Source organism: Nyctereutes procyonoides, unplaced genomic scaffold, assembly GCF_905146905.1.
Source record: "Nyctereutes procyonoides isolate TBG_1078 unplaced genomic scaffold, NYPRO_anot_genome, whole genome shotgun sequence".
In the NCBI taxonomy this organism is placed as follows: Eukaryota; Metazoa; Chordata; class Mammalia; order Carnivora; family Canidae; genus Nyctereutes; species Nyctereutes procyonoides.
The window spans coordinates 2747422-2767976 of record NW_026575156.1 but is presented as its reverse complement, the minus strand read 5'-3'; the positions used below and the strand labels follow the sequence as shown (position 1 = coordinate 2767976).

Here is a 20555-nt window from a genome sequence, read left to right as displayed (position 1 = left end):
TTGGTAGTTAGTATTGTCTTAATATAAGACAAAGTAGATTTCAGAGCAAAGAATTATATGAGGGATAAGTAAGATCTTTTTACAATGATAAAGGAGCCAATTCGTCAGGAAGACATAACAATTCTAAATATTTCTATATGTAATAATGAGCTTCAAAACAAAAGTAGAAAAAACTGATAGAACTGCACGGAGAAATAGAAAAATTCATGACTAGAGTTGCAGATTTTAACACCATTCTGTGAATAATGGATAGAATTAGGAGACAGAAAATCAGTAAGGATACAGAACCCTTACATAGCATTATCAACCAAATTGATATAATTGATATTCATAGAAAACTCCACAAAAATGCAGAAGCAAACACATTCTTTTCAAGTTTAGATGGAATGTTTGTGAAGATAGATGATGCTCTGTGTTATATAATAAGTCTCAATAAATTTAAAAGTAGTCAAGTCATAACAAAGTGTGTTCTCTGAACATAATTTGATTTTTCATTTACCTATTATGTACAATTGAAAATCACAATTATTGCTCAATTTATAAAGTATGGGATAGTTTAAAATCTGAATAAATTATAAAATAGCTAATGTAAAATCCCCAATAAATGTGATTTTTAGAATATGTTTTTAAATCACGACCTATGAATAATTTCTTGTCAACAAGAGATAGAACAAAGACTAAACAACAACAACAACAACAACAAAACATAGCCAGTTCTCTCCTTTCATTTACTGAATTTTATTTTATTTTATTTTTTATTTTATTTATTTTATTTTTTAAATTGGAGTTCATTTGCCAACATATATCATATCACCCAGTGCTCATACCGTCAAGTCAATTACTGAATTTTAAATATTACTGATTATTTTGGGCAGCCGGGGTGGCTCAGTGGTTGAGGCCACCTGCAGCCCAGGGCCTGATCCTAGAGACCCGGGATAGAGTTCAATGTCAGGCTCCCTGCATGGAGACTGCTTCTCCCTCTGCCTGTGTCTCTGCCTCTCTCTCTCTCTCTCTCTCTCTCTCTGTTTCTCATGAATAAATAAATAAATAAAATCTTTTGAGAAATAAATATTACTGATTATTTTAAAGTAATCAATGTTTTTTCAAACATTCTTAGACTGCAGAGTTTGACTTTCAACATTTCTTATACTCTGGAGTAAAAACAAGGTAGGTGATTATTCACATAATTTTATTTGAGGTTGATAATTTTTTCTTTGAATTTTAAATAACCGGGCTTTAACGTATGTTCTATAATATTGGTCTTTATATTTTTAAGCTGTACATGTTTTATTTCTTACACTTAAATATATCACCAAAGAGTATATTTTGAAGTTATGTAGCTGATTCTATTAATATTCCTTTGTTGTCAAATCCAATATATATATGGAGAGCATAACTGAAGATCTTGAGTTTAAACCAGATATATTCTGAAATTAATTTTAAATTCATCATTAATATATGTTGTCTCTTGATATGTGATGCTTACTGGAAAAAATCAGAATAGATATTGCTTGACCTGAATTTGAATCCTGTTTCTGCTACTTCCCAGATATATAAATCCAAGAAAAAACATTTCATCTTTTTGCTGATCAGAATTTCAGTTATAAAAATAATGGAAATTAACAAGGAGGTGTCTAGTGCCTGTATACACTCTATTATTTCATTCTATTCTATGATTTTCTTTCTGAGTGTAAAACCTCTTTTTATCTATTGCAAATTTAATATTTTGAGCCATTTCACTGCTTAGTAGGATATGTTTTATTTGTCGCTGCTAATCCATCATGTGTCTTGATGAAACCCTCTCTCACAGTGACTGAGTGGGCACAACATTTGGAAGCTGTTGTCATATTAACAAGAGTAATGCAAACAGACGGTTGATAAATAATTGCACGCTGGAATTTGTGCTCCTGAAAACTCTCTTTGAAAGCCATTCACCATACTCTAAAGATCTTTGTACTGGACTACAGAATGATTTGAGGCTCTGTGGAGAAAGATCTAGAGGATGAGAGATAATTTTCCACATGCTAGTTTCCCCTCAGTTTCCAGCTGAATGTGGTTGTGTTACTGACCTTAGCACATCAGTAGGGGGAAAAATCACATTAAATTGTGCAAAGTCAACACAAAAGAATCATAATATAATAGTGTTGTTGTTTTACCATTATATTTGATAATAGTTTATAATGTAGATTGGTAGGCAGAGCAATAACCCTCAAAGCCTGTCTGGGTCCTAATCCCTAAAACCTGCAAATATCTTGCCTTATATGTGAAGAAAAAAAGCTTTGTGTATTTGATTAAGTTAGGAGCTATGAGAAGGAGGAGATTACGTTGGATTATCCAGTTGTACTCGATATGATCACAGGCTTCTTAATAAGAAATAGGGAGGCAGGGAGTAGGAGTCAGAGAAGGCTTGCTGACAAAAACAGAGGCCTGAGTGTACCATTGCAGATGGAAGGGTACTAAGAGTCAAGGAATGTGGGCAGTGTTCATGTTATCAACTGAATATTTGTATCACCCTCAAATTTTTGTGTTGAAACTGTAATCTCCAATGTGATGGTATTTAGAGGTGAAGTTTATGGGAGATAATTAAGCTTAGGTTAGGTCATGAGAATCAGGCCTTCATGGTGAAGTTAATGCCCTCATAAAAAGAAAATTATAAAATGAGACTTCCCCTTGCTCTTTCTCTCTCTTTCTCTCTCTCCTCTTCTCCCTCTCTGTCTTCCTCTTTCCCTTCCTTCTCCCCTTCTTCTTTTACTGTCTGAATACACACACCAGGAAAAGTCTATGTGAGAACATAATCAGAAAGAAGGCCTTCACCAAATCCCCCAATCCCCATGCTCGCACCCTAATTTCAGACTTCCCATCTCCATAACTGTAAGAAATAAATGTTTTTTTGTTTAAGCCACCAATACTATGGTAACTTGTTATAGCAGCTTGAACTGACTAAGGCATTCTAGAAGCCTTCAGACAAATACAATCCTGCTGGCGTCTTGATATTAGCCCTGTGAAGCCCATATCAGAGTCTCACCTCTACAAATATGGAATAATACACTTGCAGGTTGTGTTTTTTTTTTTTTCTTTTTTAGATTTGTTATTTGAGAAAGAGAAAGACATAGAGAGGGATAGAGAGAGCATGAGTGGGAGGGAGAGGGATAGGGAGGGAAAGTCTCAAGCAGACTCCTTACTGAGCATGGAGCCCAAGGTGGAGCTTGATCCCAGAACCTATGAGATGATGATCTGAATGTAAACCAAGAATTGATGGCTAACTGACTGGAACACCAAGGCACCCGGGGTTGGGTTTTTTATTTTATTTTATTTTTTAAGTCACCAATTTCCTTGTACTTTTTTGTGGCAACAGTAGGAAACTGATACAGCTCAGATAAGTGAGACACAAAGTATAACTGCAAGTGGGTTACTACTGTAACAAAATCTGAAACTTCTGTCTTTAGCTTTGTGACTGGATAGGAGCTAGAGGACTGAATAGGGTAAGGAGACCATGAAGTCCACTAGAACAGTTACTATCAGATACCAGAGACAAAACTACCTTTTATACTGGCAGAACAATCAGTTAGGTAACAATTAGGCAGAACAATTAGGTAGGTAACAGTTAGGTAACAAACTGTTACCTGTGATAAATTGGGAAACAGAAAATGTAATTAACGAGTTTGTAAATCTGACTAAGGAGATATCCAGGCAACATACTGAAAGTGGTATCTATCTTTTTTTTTTTCCCTCTCAGGTATGATAAGATCTTTCAAGAGAAAGATTTGCTAACAAGACATACTCAAATTTTAAGCAGAATTCAGAGGAACAATTTTTAATCCAAGACTTGTTCTCTCATCCCCACACTTATTGCTATCAAAAGTTTCACAAAGCAATAAATGGCATAAGGATAAATATCAAATTAAGCTATTGTCAGTAAAACATAATCTTGAGGTCAAAAATCAAGGGTTTCCTTTGTTTTGCATCACATAGAATTTAAGGAATTGCTTAAGACACTTAAGGAAGTGTTTTATAGACTTTCTTAATTAGACAAATGGGCTTTAAAGAGTCTTAAGAGCATTATTCAATAGCTCATTTTGCAGCCCAACACAGAGAAGACACTGCCTTAAAAAGATTTGAGAGTGTGGATTTTGTCAAATGTAATGGTTATAATTTGATACATAAAAACAACAACAACAAAAATAAATAAATAAATAAAACAACCATAACAAAGAAAAACAAAAACACCCCTCAGTTTCTAAAGGAATTGTGTTAGTGGAACACCTGGGTAGCTCTGCAGTTGTGTTTGCCTTCAGCTCAGGGTATGATCTTGGAGTCCCGGGATCAAGTCCCACATCAGGCTCCCTGCAGGAATCCTGCTTCTCCCTCTGCCTATGTCTCTGCCTCTCTCTGTGTGTCTCTCATGAATAAATAAATGGAATCTTAAAAATATATATATAAGATAAAATAGAGGAGTTGTATTAGCTTGAACTTAAGAGGACTTGGTTTAAACGGAAATAGATTTGTAAGTACTAGATATATTTGGCCAGGTAGCAAGACAAGAAATTTACTTAGCTACACACACCATTTTCCACAGAAAAGAAGTATACCTCAAAGAGTTTTCCTAGGAGCCACTGGGAGCAACAGATTTAGTAAGGACTGGCACAAATTCAAACCAAAGTTAAAATGCCCTCTGTTGGAAGCAAGGGGGAACTGGTGATGTTTGACTGGCTGGATTTCAAATTTTCTGTAGACACGGTAATTGTTGAATTCCTTCATTTTCTCCCTTTTTATCTTAAACGGCAATGTCTAGTGCTTTTTTTTTTTCTGCTTATATCTCACAATTAATTATCTGTAGGGTTTCCCTGGGGCAGTTATATTGTCTTTTTAGTGTCTCTGTACTGGAAAGGCCCACCCAAGTTATAATAACCAAGGAGCCTTATTGACATTTCAAAGTTATTGAGTTGATTAAAGTCTGAAATTGAAGCTCAAGTCTCTTAAACTAATGAAATAAGACTTTGGAAATCTTGGGAAAGGGATAAGTACACATTGCATGTAGAAAAGATGTGAAACATTAGGGGACAGAAAGAGAATGTTTCCATACTTAGGAGTGTTGCTCAAATATGTCATGCTCTTGTTACATTATGCTCACACATTGACTATATGTTATTCATTACTTGAATATCTCAAGTGTGATGCAAGTCTTGGTAAGTATATATACAATGAGGCTTCCATTTGTAGGATTTCTTCTTAGAAACCAGTAGCAATATAAGTGAACTTGGCTACACCATATGGAGGAAAATAATTGCCGAGCCAAGTCAAATTAACAGATATGGTCATGAAAAATAATATTGTTGATGTTTTAAGCCATTATATTTTGGCTTGATTTATATTTAACAAAAGATAATTAAAACAGAAGTAAAAGAAATAATGAAATGGAAAGCCATACTTTCAAGCTTTTAATGACTCAAACTTAACCTATTAATAGATAATTTAATAGATTAGTAAACAATTGACTTATTTATGGTCAGTCTCTAAAGAATGTGAAGTAGCTGTCTAGCACAATTTAATTAGGATCAGTATTAAAAAATGGCAGATATAGAGATAATCATGGCTATCTTATTGTTATTTTCTGTGGTAGACACTGCATAAAGAGTTTTATTAATAATATCTCAATAAATCCTTTATTTTATTTTTTTAATTTATTTATGATAGTCACAGAGAGAGAGAGAGAGAGAGAGAGAGAGAGAGGCAGAGACACAGGCAGAGGGAGAAGCAGGCTCCATGCACCGGGAGCCCGACGTGGGATTCCATCCCGGGTCTCCAGGATCGCGCCCTGGGCTAAAGGCAGGCGCTAAACCACTGCGCCACCCAGGGATCCCTCAATAAATCTTTACATCAACTCTTGGAGATGATTATTATCTAACCACATTTTATAGATGATGGAATCAAGATTTAATTTTTTACATAAATTGTTTAAGCTTAGAGCTTGACATAGGTTGTAGAATTGGACTGTGAGCCCAAGTTTATTCTAATTCTAATACTTAGATTCTTATCTGTTTCCTACTATTACTTTAGTAATCTCAGTTCTATCCCCACTGCAACTTTGTGAGACATTCTTTCCTCATCTTTTTTTCTGGTGAGTAAAGATATGGGTCTCTTGGTTCCTGACTTAATGAAAATTTTGTTTATGCTTTCCAGGGGTTGTTTTCATTAGAATTGTTAGGGGAGCTTCACATGGTCAGACATGGTGACCAAGTTTCCCCAACCTCTACTGAGTGTTCTCTTGCATATGTTCCTTCCTCTTTAATTAGAAGGAACATTACCACTTCCTTTTACAACCCTCTACTTATAAAACGATTCTTCCAAGATAGTTTGTAATTGCTTGACTTTTCCATTGTTAGTGGATTGATTTTAGCTATCATTCTTTCCTCTATATATCTCAGTCTTGCCAGGTCAGTTCTAGACATTGATCATGCTTTTGTTATGACAGATAAAGGAAGATAAAGGGATCTGCAGAGGAATGTGAAAATTCAAGGTGAAAGAAGAGATGTTGATATTAGCTGAATCATCAGGTTAGTCTTTTTTCCCCAAATCTTAATATCTTAATACTAGAAACCTCTGCCTTTATAGCCTGCTAGATTAATAAAATGACAAAGTAAATTAAATTTTGATTAAATTTAATATTATTCTAGTATAATAGTACAGTTGCCTCCTCCCTGCATCCCCCACCCCCAAATTCTGACTCTGGAAAATGACTTAAGTTATCCAGGAAAGTGAAAATATCCAAATGCATGCATTTTATTTTGGTGAACAAAGTTATGCCAAGGATAAGAACATATATAAGACCCTTCACATAAAACAGAAAACATTATTTATGATTGAGAACATTCTAACTGTGTGTTGAAAATGCATTCAGAAAAAGTAATTAAATTTAAAAAGAAATGTAAAGTGCTGACTCCATATATGACATGATTCTTAGGAGACATACATTCATTACCTATATTACAAATAAAGAGGATTATAGTAGGTGATAGCTTAGGTTAAAAAGAAATAGAAGAAATTCTATTATTAACAGAGTTACCTGATGCATTTTTATCATATATCAGAGACTTTGTTTCAGCCTCTTTCTCATGGTATATTTTGTATTTTATTATAACTGTTCTTTAAATGCAGGGTAACTGACAGAACAAGCACCATATATAAATGTTTTTTTTCATTCTTGACCAACTATTAATATTATTTTTACTCTACATATGTATGTACTTTGTGGTATTTGTAAGGCTTATATTGAGAATTGTTCCCTTGTGAAAATTTGGTATTTGCTTTCCTTTCTTTTTTTTTTTTTTTCATTTTAAGAATACATTGAACTTTACACTGGTTAAAAAAAAATGAAAACACCTTATAAAAGCATGTGAAGAATGACTGGTTTCTCTTATAACTCGTGAAGTCCTGCTTGAACATAATCTATATAATAATGAGAAATAAAATTTCAACATGAACTAGAAGTTTTTACTTCTAGATTGTCACCCAAATGTGTCTCCAATCCACTAGCTCTCAGATTTCTGGGTGCATTAGGTTACTAGAAAGGCTTGTTAAAATACAAATTCCTGTAGCCCCTCCCAGATTCTTCTAATTTAGGGGGTTTGTGGTGAGGTCCAGAAACTTATATTCATTTCTAACAAATTCCCAAGTGCTAATGCTGCTCGTTTAAGTACTGTTCTTACCAACCGTTTATTATCAAAATATTGTGATTCAGCATAGGGCAAAATGGCAGAAAGTATTCCTTTTTTTCGTATTCCTTTTTTTAATGTATAGAGATAAATTTGGAAATTCTTTAAAAATGAAAATATCTGAAAAAAAAGAAATGTCAAGTCATAAGCTCACTCAATGCAGAGATGTTATTCAAAATAAACATAAATGCAACACTTTATTAAAGTAAAAGTATCTTTACTATTAATATACAAATGGTGAAGAGTGACAATTTTGATATACTGTAAGCCATACTTTCAATGTCTCTCATAAATACAAAACTTCAACATTTGCAGTATAATTTTTACAGTTTAGACATATATATACAGCATTTCATAGGGACATACTATATTGAAACAATAAGAGAACTTCGTGGTAGCTAACTTAAGAATATAGAATTTGAATGGATATATACGTTAAAGAAAAGTATGTTTTTATGCATACTGAACACAGCATAGAATTCATACACCAAAAGGGAACAAAAAGGTTTTCTAATTTTATTTGTAAGAAGTTCACATATTCCTAACACAGTTTAGAGGCAAAAATGCTAAACCATGAACATTCCTTTAAGAATTGGAACAAATATGTTTTTTCTTAACAGTACCATTTTATATAATGCATATTGTTTTTGAAATAAATCCTATCTGCAAAATTGAATATTAGGTTATTAGGTTCTAAGTTAACTTTTTTTCTCTGGATCTGATTGAGTCTTCTCTTTGCACCAGTATAATTGGCCTTAATTTTTATCTAAGTGGTGTTCCCAGTCCCTGGTCCAGCACTTCTCACACTTACATCCTTCCAATCTATCCTAAATATAGGAATTCAGTTTGCCTTTCTTGATTCTTTCAGTTTTTTGTTTCTCTAGTCTCCTATGCCTGGTTGTGATTTGAAATGCTCCAAGCCATTGCATGGCTTATTTTTTCCCAAAGAAGGCTAAAACCAGATGCTACTTTTAGTGTATTATATGTTTTTATTTTAGAAAAAAAAAGTGGCAATGTTAAATTTATATAAGCAGTTTTTATATTAATAATTATGAACGTCCATGGCCAAAAACCTGAAAATTATATTAAAAAAAACTAAAGTGGTGGTACCAGCTAAGGTATTTAAGTTATTGATAAAATTTTATAGTGAATAATGAGCTATTTTTAAGAATGTTAAATGTGTTATCAAACAAATATTAAACATTATATATATTATAAAAATCTCTGAGGGGAAATAATCTGCATTCTCATATAGTGTTGTTAAAAGAATGCATCTACATCGGTAAATGCATTTTTAAAAAAGGAGATTTGGAAAGACCTGGAAGGAAAAATTGTATTTGTTCAGCGAGTACTACGTCTAGGCTCTTTTTATAAGCTTCCCGTTTACACATATCATTGTTTCATCTCAGAACATGATTAAATGCATGAGTAGAAAGCTTTCTTGAAAGATTTTCACTTCAGGACTGAAGTACTTCATTTCTGTGACCTTACATAGTTTAATTTTAGTATACCCTAATACTTTCATATGCCATTTCAGTGTGAGAGACAATGTAATGATACTTCAAAGGATTAACACAAAGATGCAAATCTTTCCTCTCTAAATATAAATAATGCAAACAATTCATTTAAAAAATATTTTCCCTTACTCATAAAGTTTGTTGAGTAAACATTCTGGATATGATTATGAGGAAGAACTCCATGAGCAACTGACATTGAGCATTTACATTATTCTTCATGAAAAAGAACATTGCAACTTTAATAAGTAATTGTAATATGCTATTCCAATATTTCTTAAGAAATGGAGATTATTCTTTCTATTATATCTCTTGTAGATATTTTTATCAGTGGTTAGATTATCAATAATAAAGGATGACGTATGGACCCCAAACAAATGTACAAGATAATGTAGACCCAAGTGACACTAAAATAATTTACCCTATCCTAAAATATCATGTTGTCTTTGTCTTACAAGTGGTAGAACTCAATTTTAACAATATCTAGAATGTATTTATCATCTAGAACAATAGTGTAGACAAAATGAAATATATTTTACATGTGCATTAAAGGAATTGCTTTGTTATGAATGAAGTAAGTTGCACAGTATTATTTATTATATTTAGATTTTGTATTCAAAGTAAAGTAATTTAAGTTGAGCTTATTCACTAAATGTAAATAAGACAGTACCACTTAAGTGTCACAGATATGAACAAAATTAATCAATAAAGATTGCAGTTGATTTTTTCCTTTAATAAAGCAGAATATCATGCTAATCCAAAGGCACAAATACATCTTAATTATTTAAAATAAGAAGCATAAAATAAAGGTCTGATTATAAAGTTACAATTAATTGTTGGCACTCAAATAAATAATTTGATTAATAAAATCCTATTTATATAAACGTTTAAACCAAAGACTCAGATTCATGTAAACTTTGCTGGATCAAATCATCTTTGAAAAAATGTATAACTATTAATATTAAAAATAAGGGAAAACTAGAGAAACATTACATTAATGTTAGCATTAGCATCAAAAGAATGACAATAAATCAATCAACAAAAATAACGAATCTATAGAAATCACAATTCTTAAGTTCTTTTGCAGATCATTGTAAAATATGTTGACACATTAATTTATGCCAGTTTTAAAAACAGAATGTGTCAAAATTCTGATATTACTGTTCCTTCCTATATGTTGTTGAATATAGATTGTCATTGCCTAATTGCACATTACCTATCAAGAAATATCAATATTTTTAGTTACTTTTCTCTTCTTTGTTTAAATTAGCATAGGGTTGATTATTTAACCCACTTATATTCCGTCAAATCTTTTGACATTTTATATTAATATTTAAGAGCACTCTCAGACAGTAAAAATAACATTTATATGGTTATATGGCATGTTTAGAATAAGAATGAAAATAAGAACAGATTATTTCAGTTTTACTCATATTTTACAATTTACTACAAGCATCTCTTATTTGGAAACTTTTAAAAATAGAGCAAGTTGGAGCATTCCATTGAAACGTTATTATTATTATTATTATCATTATTATTATTTTTCATCACAGTATTGCCTTGCTCCTGCATGGCATAGATTGCAAGGATAAGAGATAAGGACCACTCAGACAATTGAAACAGTGCACTTGAAACGGTTTGTCTACAATTAGTTTCAAATTATCTGCTAACTCAGATCATTACTCCACATTAGTGGCAAGAAATTTAACAGCATATATATGTATATGTATATATATATAATATATATATAAAAGAAATATTTAAGTAAATTGCTTTACATGGAAAGTCCAAAGCAATGAGAGAGACAAACTTTCAAACTGAGGAAACACAAAAATATTTGTTCTTTATTATGATTTCTCTGTTCTTGAAGTATAGCACAAATATAATAATAGTAAACATGCTAAACTGGTTTCTCAGTTTTTCTAATTCTTTCACCATTATCAGTTTAAAACCAGCCCTATCCAGGAAAAGTTAGCATTCATGGCTATTGCTTCATGGACATTTTACTAAGCCTGTTTACTTTGCACAAATAAATTCAAGTACTTTGACTAGTTATAGCACATTGGTACAAAAGGGGAAAAAAAAACGTCAAATAAAGCAAAGAGGTGATCAAACCAACATAAATAGATAGCAACAGTCAAGTCTATCAAAAGACCAGGTGGATAATTTCTACTCAAATTCCTAGGGAGGCACAGCATTTCTTCAGAATATGTCAGAAAAAAATATCAAGGGGGATATTCCTGCACTATAATCCTGTGAATTATGAACATGATGCTGGAGATTTAGTCCACAAACATGCAGATGGACACATTCTGTCCTGCTAATAACTAAAGTTCTGTGAAATTAGTTGTCTCTCCTTGCCTGACAGTTTCAAGCACTTTGTAGAGAAAAGTGCTCATGAGCAGCATTAATATTGCATTTGATGTATTCATCAAGTTATCTCTTCAGAGAGACATGCGAAGCAGGTTGCTCTGCACTGTTAAAACTCTCTTTCAATGTTCTGTTGGTATGCACTTCCCAACCAGCCAATATTTGAGCTATAATACCACCTGAAACACTAAAGATTATGAATGTAATGGGGCCTAAAGAAACCTTTGGCTCTCTAGGATAACAAATAATCTAAAACCTGCTCCCAACTGGTATGTATATTTATAAACATAAATACATTTATTTTACCTCACATATGAATTAAAAATCACATTTCAGTCTTTTACCTCTGGGAGCTTGCATAGCTTGGAAGTTAATAAGTATTTTATTCTGGTTTAGGCCCTATCAAGTAACATTAGAAAGTTTGTGTTGAACAGCCAAGGAATTTCTTCAACCAAAGTTATTTATCAAAATTTTAAAATGACTTCTAGCTACAACATCAAGAAGAAAAACAGAGAGTGGCAATTCAATTGTTTATCACTGACACTTTTATGGCATGTGTAAATGTTGATTTCTTCTTAATTTAACCACTAAGGATCTTAATTTCCAGTAGCCAATTACATTTAATGATTGACCTATAACATTGGGAAAATGGATTTTTAAACAATGATTATCTAAAACAATGGTCCAAAAGCATATCCGAGGATACGGGTTGAAGTATTTCAACACTAAGGACTTATTTTTTGATAAAATTATTTAAAAAATAAAAGATAATCACATATTTATAAATATATCAAGACAACATTGATATTGTTACCATTTCAATTTACTTTATTTGAAGCTGAGGGCAGAAATCATATTATTTTCACTTGCAATACATTTATTATTTTGTGTAATCCATTGTGAGTGATTATGGCATATATAAAGAGAGAGATTTACGGAATCTTTCTAATCTAATTTTACACACAACTAATATTCGTTCAAATGGGTAACAATTTTGATCTGGCACTTTAGTCTACTAAAAATGAACATTGAAATAGCACTGTAGTTATAACTTAAAAATAATTTTCCAGTTTCTCTCAACTTATCTGCTAAAGATACTGGCTCCTTCAAGCCCATGTTCCCTGAAATTCTCCTGATAAAAAGTGTAACATTTATTAACTGTTTTCATCTTAAACTGAAATCTACTTTAATCATCTATTTGCCCAAGATAGAATGAAAAACATGCAGGGCATTCTTACACATTTAGCTCACAAAGTTTTTCTTTCCTTTTGTTTTTTCTTAAACCCCTGTTGGTTGGAGAGGTCATTGAATGAAATATATGTTTCTTAACAAACAGAGCACTTTAGATGTATAATAAATTGCAGTACTTCAATCACAGAATCAAACTGATACCCAAGAGTTGATGCCAGTCAGGTCTCTCTACTGAAATTCATAACAAAATGAACAACAACAATAACAACAACAACAAAAGGTAATGGACCATGGGTAGGAATATTTGATCATATGTATATGTGTACAAGCTATTCCAAGCTAGAAGTTTCCCAAGAAATTAAGGTCAATGGAATAGTTTTGGTCATAGGGTCACTGCAATCCAAATGCTCTTTGTAGCATTGCCCAAGCCTCTGTGATCTTGGTGTTATGCTTTGCTGTCGTCTTCTTTTGATTGGATGATGTCATTAGAAACCTTAATTTCTATAGTTTCTTGATTTAAGACTTCTTTTCCATTTTCTTCTTTTAAAGGCAATTTTCTGGAAGGAAATATAAAAGTAATGAAGTTCATTTTCTAAGGTAATTTATGTGGTATTCTTTAATGCTTACATTATTGCTTTATAGAAGGCAATGGCCACAATTATTAGAATGAAAAAAAAATCAGATTTGTTAAAATTGATAGAAAAATAATTAAATAATTAACTAATATTGTCCATTGTAAATATGTGATATAGCACAGAACAATTAATGAGACATTTGAGGTATTTGTCGGTTTACATGCACCAAATTGTTCACTATAGGGTGGCTTAGAATTGATAAACAGTCATTAGTATGAAAAATGTAATTGTTTGGAATTTAAACAAGCCAGTATTTTTATGTATCAAATAGGTGAGTTACTAGTACATACATTTTTTCAAATAAAAACTGTTTAAAAATAAAAACTGTTAAAAGTTGCTGCCATATTCTATTACACAATTCGAAAGCTGGGTGAATTAGCTATATTCTTTGGAACTTAATGGAAGTAAATGCATTTAAGGACTTTCTCACTTTTCTACATTGACTATATATGTTTTCTTTAGCCTCTTGTCACTATTATTTTTTGTTGTTTTTGGTATTATTTATGAGCATATTTTTTTAAAGGAGAAAGAATCTCTCTCTCTCTTTTTTTTATGTATTCATGAGAGACACACACACACGGAGGCAGAGACACAGGCAGAGGGAGAAGTAGGCTCCATACAGGGACCCTAATGTGGGACTTGATCCCAGGACTCCAGGATCACACCCTGGGCTGAAGGCAGGCGCTAAACTGCTGAACAACCCAGGGATCTCCTATGAGCACACTTTTTGAAAGTTGTTTTCAATTATAACTAAGAAAAACAAGCTCTCTTTCTTCTTCTTCTTCTTCTTCTTCTTCTTCTTCTTCTTTCTTCTTCTTTCTTCTTCTTCTTCTTCTTCTTTCTTCTTCTTCTTCTCCTTTTCCTTCTCCTTCTCCTCATCTTCTCTTTTTTTAGATTTTATTTATTTTTTTAAGAAAGCAAGAAAGAGAGCACAAGTAGAGGAAGGGGGAGCATGAGGGGCAGAAGGAAAGAGAAGCAGACTCCCTGCTACATGGGGGGCCCAAAGCTGGGCTCAATCCCAGGACCCTAGAATCACGGCCCAAGCCAAAGACAGATGCTTATTCGACTGACCCATCTAGGCACCCCTTTATTTCTAAATATTATGATAGCTTCACAAATCTTACTATCATGACAATGATTCAAGGTGTATAATTTTTTCTACCACTCTTGAATTCAATGGTTAACGATTATGCCTTGTGTACGTGGCTTTGGGGGTAAAATTTCCTCCCTTGACAAAATACTTTTTCCACATCAAAAACAAATTCCAGTTCAATTCTGTACTTTAATGTCATCATAAAAAAATAATGTCATCATTTTGTGGTGTAGTGAATGTTACTATGTTAGTTTCTCTGGGATTTACTTGTAATTTCTTTTCTATTTTTGAATGTATTGTATTCTGAAGATGAAAACTATTAGTGAAAACTAACCAAACAAAGGTAAGTCGCAGGTAAAAGTTACTACAACCCATTGCTGGGAATGAAGTACCATCTACTTTGTGCCTACTAGGGCAGTTTCTTTAATTTATATTATAATAATGCCTTCACAGTTCTTCAGTTCTCCCATTCCCAAATATTGCAAACATTGATAATATAAGATAAAACCAATGGGTCACTTCTAAGCAGGAAAACACAGAGAAATTTAGAGCTTGGATAAAAGGTTAGCATAATGCTTAATATATCTCTTATTCGAAGAACTCTAACATTGTAATTAACCAGTGTTTTCAACTAATTCTTGGATGATGAATATTTGCATATATAATTTTCACTACTTACATTTATGTTAATTGTTTTTAGAGATTACTGTTAATTCTATTGTTTTTATGTTGACTATTTCTTTTCTATAATTGAGGACTGGAGTAGTTATAAGATCATCTTTTTTATTTTTATTTTTGTTTTTGTTTTTGTTTTGTTTTGTTTTGTTTTTTTTGCGAAATATTATCCTGTCACATGTAAGGATATTTTTTAGCTAGTGTTTTGTTTTGTCTTTTTGTGGTTACAAGTTTTTATTTGAACTCCAGTTAGTTAGGGAGGAACCCTGGGTGGTGCAGCGGTTTAGCGCCTGCCTTTGGCCCAGGGCGCGATCCTGGAGACCCGGGATCGAATCCCACGTCGGGCTTCCAGTGGAGCCTGCTTCTCCCTCTGCCTGTGTCTCTGCCTCTCTCTCTCTCTCTCTGTGTGTGACTATCATAAATAAATAAAAATTAAAAAAAAAGTTTAAACTCCAGTTAGTTACCATACAGTGTAATGTTAGTTTCAGGAGTAGAATTTAGTGATTCATAGCTTACATATAAAACCCAGATCTTAGCTAGTTTTCATACACACCAATCTGATTGCAGGTGTTAATAAGTATATAGAAATTTGTTTGTTTTGTAATATTTTGCTTCATTGAAAATTCTTCTAATTTCTGAAGGGGAAACTATAGAACCCATCTTGTAAAAGCTGCCTCTAAAGAGTAAACTTCAGTTTAGAAGATAATAATCTCTAAATGCAGTCATTGACATGACCTGAGGATTTATACTGAAATTTTAGCTACATAGTAGTACTTTGAATTTCTCTAAATAGTAATTATTTCAGCCCCTTGAGAGCAGATATCAGGGAATTTCTGCAACAAGTTATTTTCTTCACCTGTGACAACTCACAGCCTACCATTCAGGATGAGAAGCCTAAATCAAATTTCTCTGCAAGGGAATCTTTGCTGGTAAAGAAAAAGGGATCCTTAAAAAAATAAAATTTAGAAGTCACTTTAGTGAGCAGTTTTTAAAGAATAATGTGATAGCTATGGTTTTGTTGGTATCTAATACATTCCATAGAATACTATTATCATTCCCTCATAATGACTTTGACTTTAATCACTTTAACTTTCACGTTGATGAACATCATCATCTTTGAATGTGTACATCCTCTTTGCAGATGTAGTTGAAATAAATATCTGCTATGTCTACAATGGACCTCTGACGGGTGTAGAAAGAAGTAAATAATATAATCTTGAATGAAGAGCAAGCACCTGTTGCTATATAGACATTAAAATGATAGACAATTTAACAGTATTTCTTTCTCTTCCTAATGACTCTTCTTTCCTTTTAAAGTACACTTGTGTATATTTTCACACTATTTTTATTTTAAATTGTGATATTCATATTCAGAATAATGACTTTTTTATATTTCAGCAGATATCACATTTTGAAAGTATACATTCTTTTAAAAACAAACATTTATTTATTTTAGAGAGAGGGAACATGAGCTGGGTGCAGGGAGGCAGAGGGAGAGAGAGAATCTCAAGCAGACTCCCCAACTGAGTGCAGGAGGTTCCATCTCACAACCTTGAGATCATGACCCTGAGTTGAAATCAAGAGTTGGATGCTTAAACCTTAACTGACTGAGCCCCCTGGACGCCCTGAAAGTATCACTTTCTTAAAGAGTAAAATAAGTGTAAGAAAATCTGACTCTAACATGTTCCATGTTTTTGATAATTTTACATAAAATTAAAAATACATGTTTGAACAGTTGATTTTCTCTGGTATTGATATAACATTTTCATATGAAATGTCTAAGTAGAAAATGGTTTACAGAGGCACCTGAGTGGCTCTATCAGTTGGGTGTCTGCCTTCCACTCAGGCCATGGTCTCAGGATCCTGGGATGGAGTCCCAAGTCCAGCTTCCACTCTGCAGGGAGTCTGCTTCTCCCTCTCCCTTTGCCCCTCCCTACCTCACTCATGCTAGCTCTCTCTCTCTCTTGCTTGTCTCTCTCTCTCAAATAAATAAAATCTTTTAAAAAGTGGTTTTTGATATTCACATGTATTTTATTTGAAAAAGAAATATTTTTCTATAAATGATGTTATTTGGAAATATATGCTATAAGTAATTACAACATGTTATCATTAGATCATGTTATAATTTATCATGTTAACTTTTATCCAAAAATAATTACGCATTTGAATTTACTTACTCAGGTTCTGTTAGTGGTGTGGTTTCATTTGGCTCATTTACTGGGCTCCCATCCTCATGATTAGTGATTCTTTCATCCTCTGTTCTCATCTCCACTATTGGTTCTTTTGATCCATCTTTCCTAAAAAATAAACAAACAAAAAACCTTACTCATGTAATGCAAAAATAGAAGCATTATGAAACATAGTTTAGCATCTCAACTTAATCCCACCTCCCTCTGCCAAAAATCCAACACAGTCAGATTAAGAATACCACTAAAATTTTTTTTTAATTTAAATTCATCTCACCCACATAATTTTCACTCAGGAAAATAGAAAGGAGAAGTTCCATTTTATCTAGAATTCTTTTTCTCCTCAAAGCTGTGTTAATTTTTTATAAAAGTCCAAATTTAAATTTGATTGTGTAGTTTATTTTGCAAAATAAATAAAAAATGATTGCTAAAGAAAATTATGACATAAAGTAGCTTTTCCCTCTAACTACCCATATGCTTTAAAATTTTTATTTGAAATATAGCATCAAAAATATTGCTCCTATATTACAATTCAGAAGATAAAATTTATATATGAGATGTTTTATTGTTTTAAATGTTTCTATGAATTATATGAATTATTTTAACTATAATGTATATTCATATTTTCAAGAAAATAGCTTAAATAAAAATATCATAACATATGCATGATCTGAGCCAAAATCAAAAGCCAGACGCTTAACTGACCAAGCCACCCAGGTGCCCCTCTGTTTGCTTTTAAGTTTGGTATTTTCTTTTAAATCTCCTCAAAGCTCCGAGATTCTTTCTTCAGCTATGTCTAGTCTATTTGCAAGCTCATCAAGGGCATTGTTCGTTTCTACTACGATGTTTTTGGTCTCTAGCATTTCTTTTGGATTATTTTTCAGAATTTCCATCTCTCTACTACACAGACCATCTATTCTTTCATGCTGTCCTACAGTGTTCTCACCATATTAATCATATACTTAAAAAAAATCTTGGTCTCATAATTCCAACATCCCTCCCCGCCTTCTCTGAATCTGGCCCTGATGCTAGTTCTGCTTCTTCAAAATGATTTTTGCCTTCAGTATAACTTATAGTTTTCTTGATACTTGGACATGATGTACTAGTTAGAAGGAACTGCTAAATACAGGCATTTACTAACATGATGGTAAAGTGGGATGTGGAGAGGGTACATTTAATAGTCTTATCATTAGGCTTCATTAAGTCTCTGCCCCTGAACTGTAAATGTCACAACTGTTTCTCAGGCTTCTGAAGTGAGTCAGAATGGCTGTAATGGACTGGAGTTATGTATTTCCTTTCTCTCACATGGCAGTAAAGGGGGCTGGATTTGGATATCTCTCTGAACATTGAAAAGCCATTTCCACACATACACATACATGCATACACCTTGGCTAGTTACATCTTATTAATTTTTAATAATTTATTTCCTTTACAGCTTGCTCAGGTAAGTCTAATCAGGAAAATCCTTTCCTTTTTTATGTAGCATTTATAACATAAATTATTTATTTATTCATCCATTTGGTTGTTTTTTAACTGAAATGTGTTTCCCAGTAGAGTAAAAGCTAGATGATGGATGGGACTAGTTTGCTTTACTTCAGAGTTGTATTTCTGGGGCTTAGAATGGTGCCTATGTAGGTGTTCAATAAATATTTATTTGCATAAATTAATGCTTGGGTAAGCAAGAGTATAAGTACAGTTTGATAAAATAGAAATCATTCACCATTTTTATTAGATAAATGATAAGAATGCAAGATAAATGTAAATTTAAATTTACAAGAGCCAAATGATATAATATTCTAGAACTTTACACGAATGCCATTCTGTATGCCATGGACTTTAATTTCTCTTTTCTGGAACTTGATACTCTTTAAACAAGAATTCTCTAAGTGTGTAATTACCGTATTCTGTAATAAAGCTGTATAGTTTTTAATTGTGATAACATGAAAGTACTAGTCTAAGAATGCTTCAGATCTTGTTTAAAGGCCAGTGGAGATCCAATCCATCAAATCAGTTATATTCTATTTCTCATTGCAATTTTATGTAATATTCTTGAAAAATATATATCATACCTTCCCAAATCAAACACTGAATATTTGAAAAATATTTGAAAACTGTTTTCCCAAAGCACAGGAAATAATGATATAAAAAGTTATGATGGATAACAAGCAAGGAATGAACCCTGTGTTTTCATCTTCCCAAGTCTTTAAGGTTAATTAAACCCAGCAGGACTTATCAACCAAAGTGTTGATGGATAAATTACCAATTAATAGAGTGAAATAAAAATAAATGGCAGAACTTGAATATCCTCATTGTTTTGCACATGGTCACCAATATCCTCCAGTTAATTAAGACAAAAACATGATTTCTCTCTTTAGTTCACCCCAAAGTCAAATCAACACATAGTATTTGACTCTACCTCAGCTGTATCTAGACTCCATACATTTTATATGTCTATACCTTGGTTCAAAAAATGTTATTTTTTATTTGGATTATTTCAAGGTCCTTCCACTCCATCATTCTGATTCTAAATAATTCCTCTATACCTATCAACCTTTCTGTAATTCATTCCTCACAAGTAGCTAAAGCAATCTTTAAAAACTTATTGGGCATGCCTGGGTTGCTTATCAGTTAAGCATCTGACTTTTTGTTTCAGCTCAAATCATGATCTCAGGTTGTGAAATCAAGCCCCACATGGGGCTCCACATGCAACACAGAGTCTGCTTGATTTTTTCTCCCTCTCCCTCATCCTCTACCGCTACCCTACCTCACTCTCTCTTTCAAATAAATGAATGAATAAATAAAATCAATTAAAAAAACTTACAGGAGCTTTCTATTTAAAAATATTTCTTACTTGGACTGAAGTAAATTTAATACTTTGGTATCTAGTAATTCTCTAACATGACATTTGTACCAGACTCTCTCTGACTGGCATCACTCATGTTCATTGGCCTTTAACATAGTAAGATGGTTTCTGCCTTAACAACTTTTGTATTAATTATTCCACCTTATAGGATATTCCTGCCCTGATTATTATATTCTTGCCCACGATCACTCATGCTACACCCTCCTTCATTTTCCCTGCAAGGCGTCTCATGACCCAATCTGTAGTAAGAATTTATCACTCGATTTTTGTTTTTTTTTTTCTTTTTAGTGCTTATTGCTATTAAACACTTCCTTTT

General features: G+C 32.7%; 1 protein-coding gene across 1 annotated transcript in view; it reads right to left on the bottom strand.

The window, feature by feature from the left end:
• Positions 1-7963: 7963 nt before the first annotated feature.
• NCAM2 (neural cell adhesion molecule 2) overlaps positions 7964-20555 on the bottom strand; it is a 520048-nt gene continuing 507456 nt past the window's right edge. Inside the window, exons 17-18 of the mRNA XM_055313808.1 lie at positions 17368-17487; positions 7964-13344 (exon numbers count right to left, since the gene is read on the bottom strand). Coding sequence (XP_055169783.1) covers positions 13233-13344; positions 17368-17487 — 232 coding nt within the window. The 3' untranslated portion in view covers positions 7964-13232. The remainder of the gene's footprint in view (positions 13345-17367; positions 17488-20555) is intronic.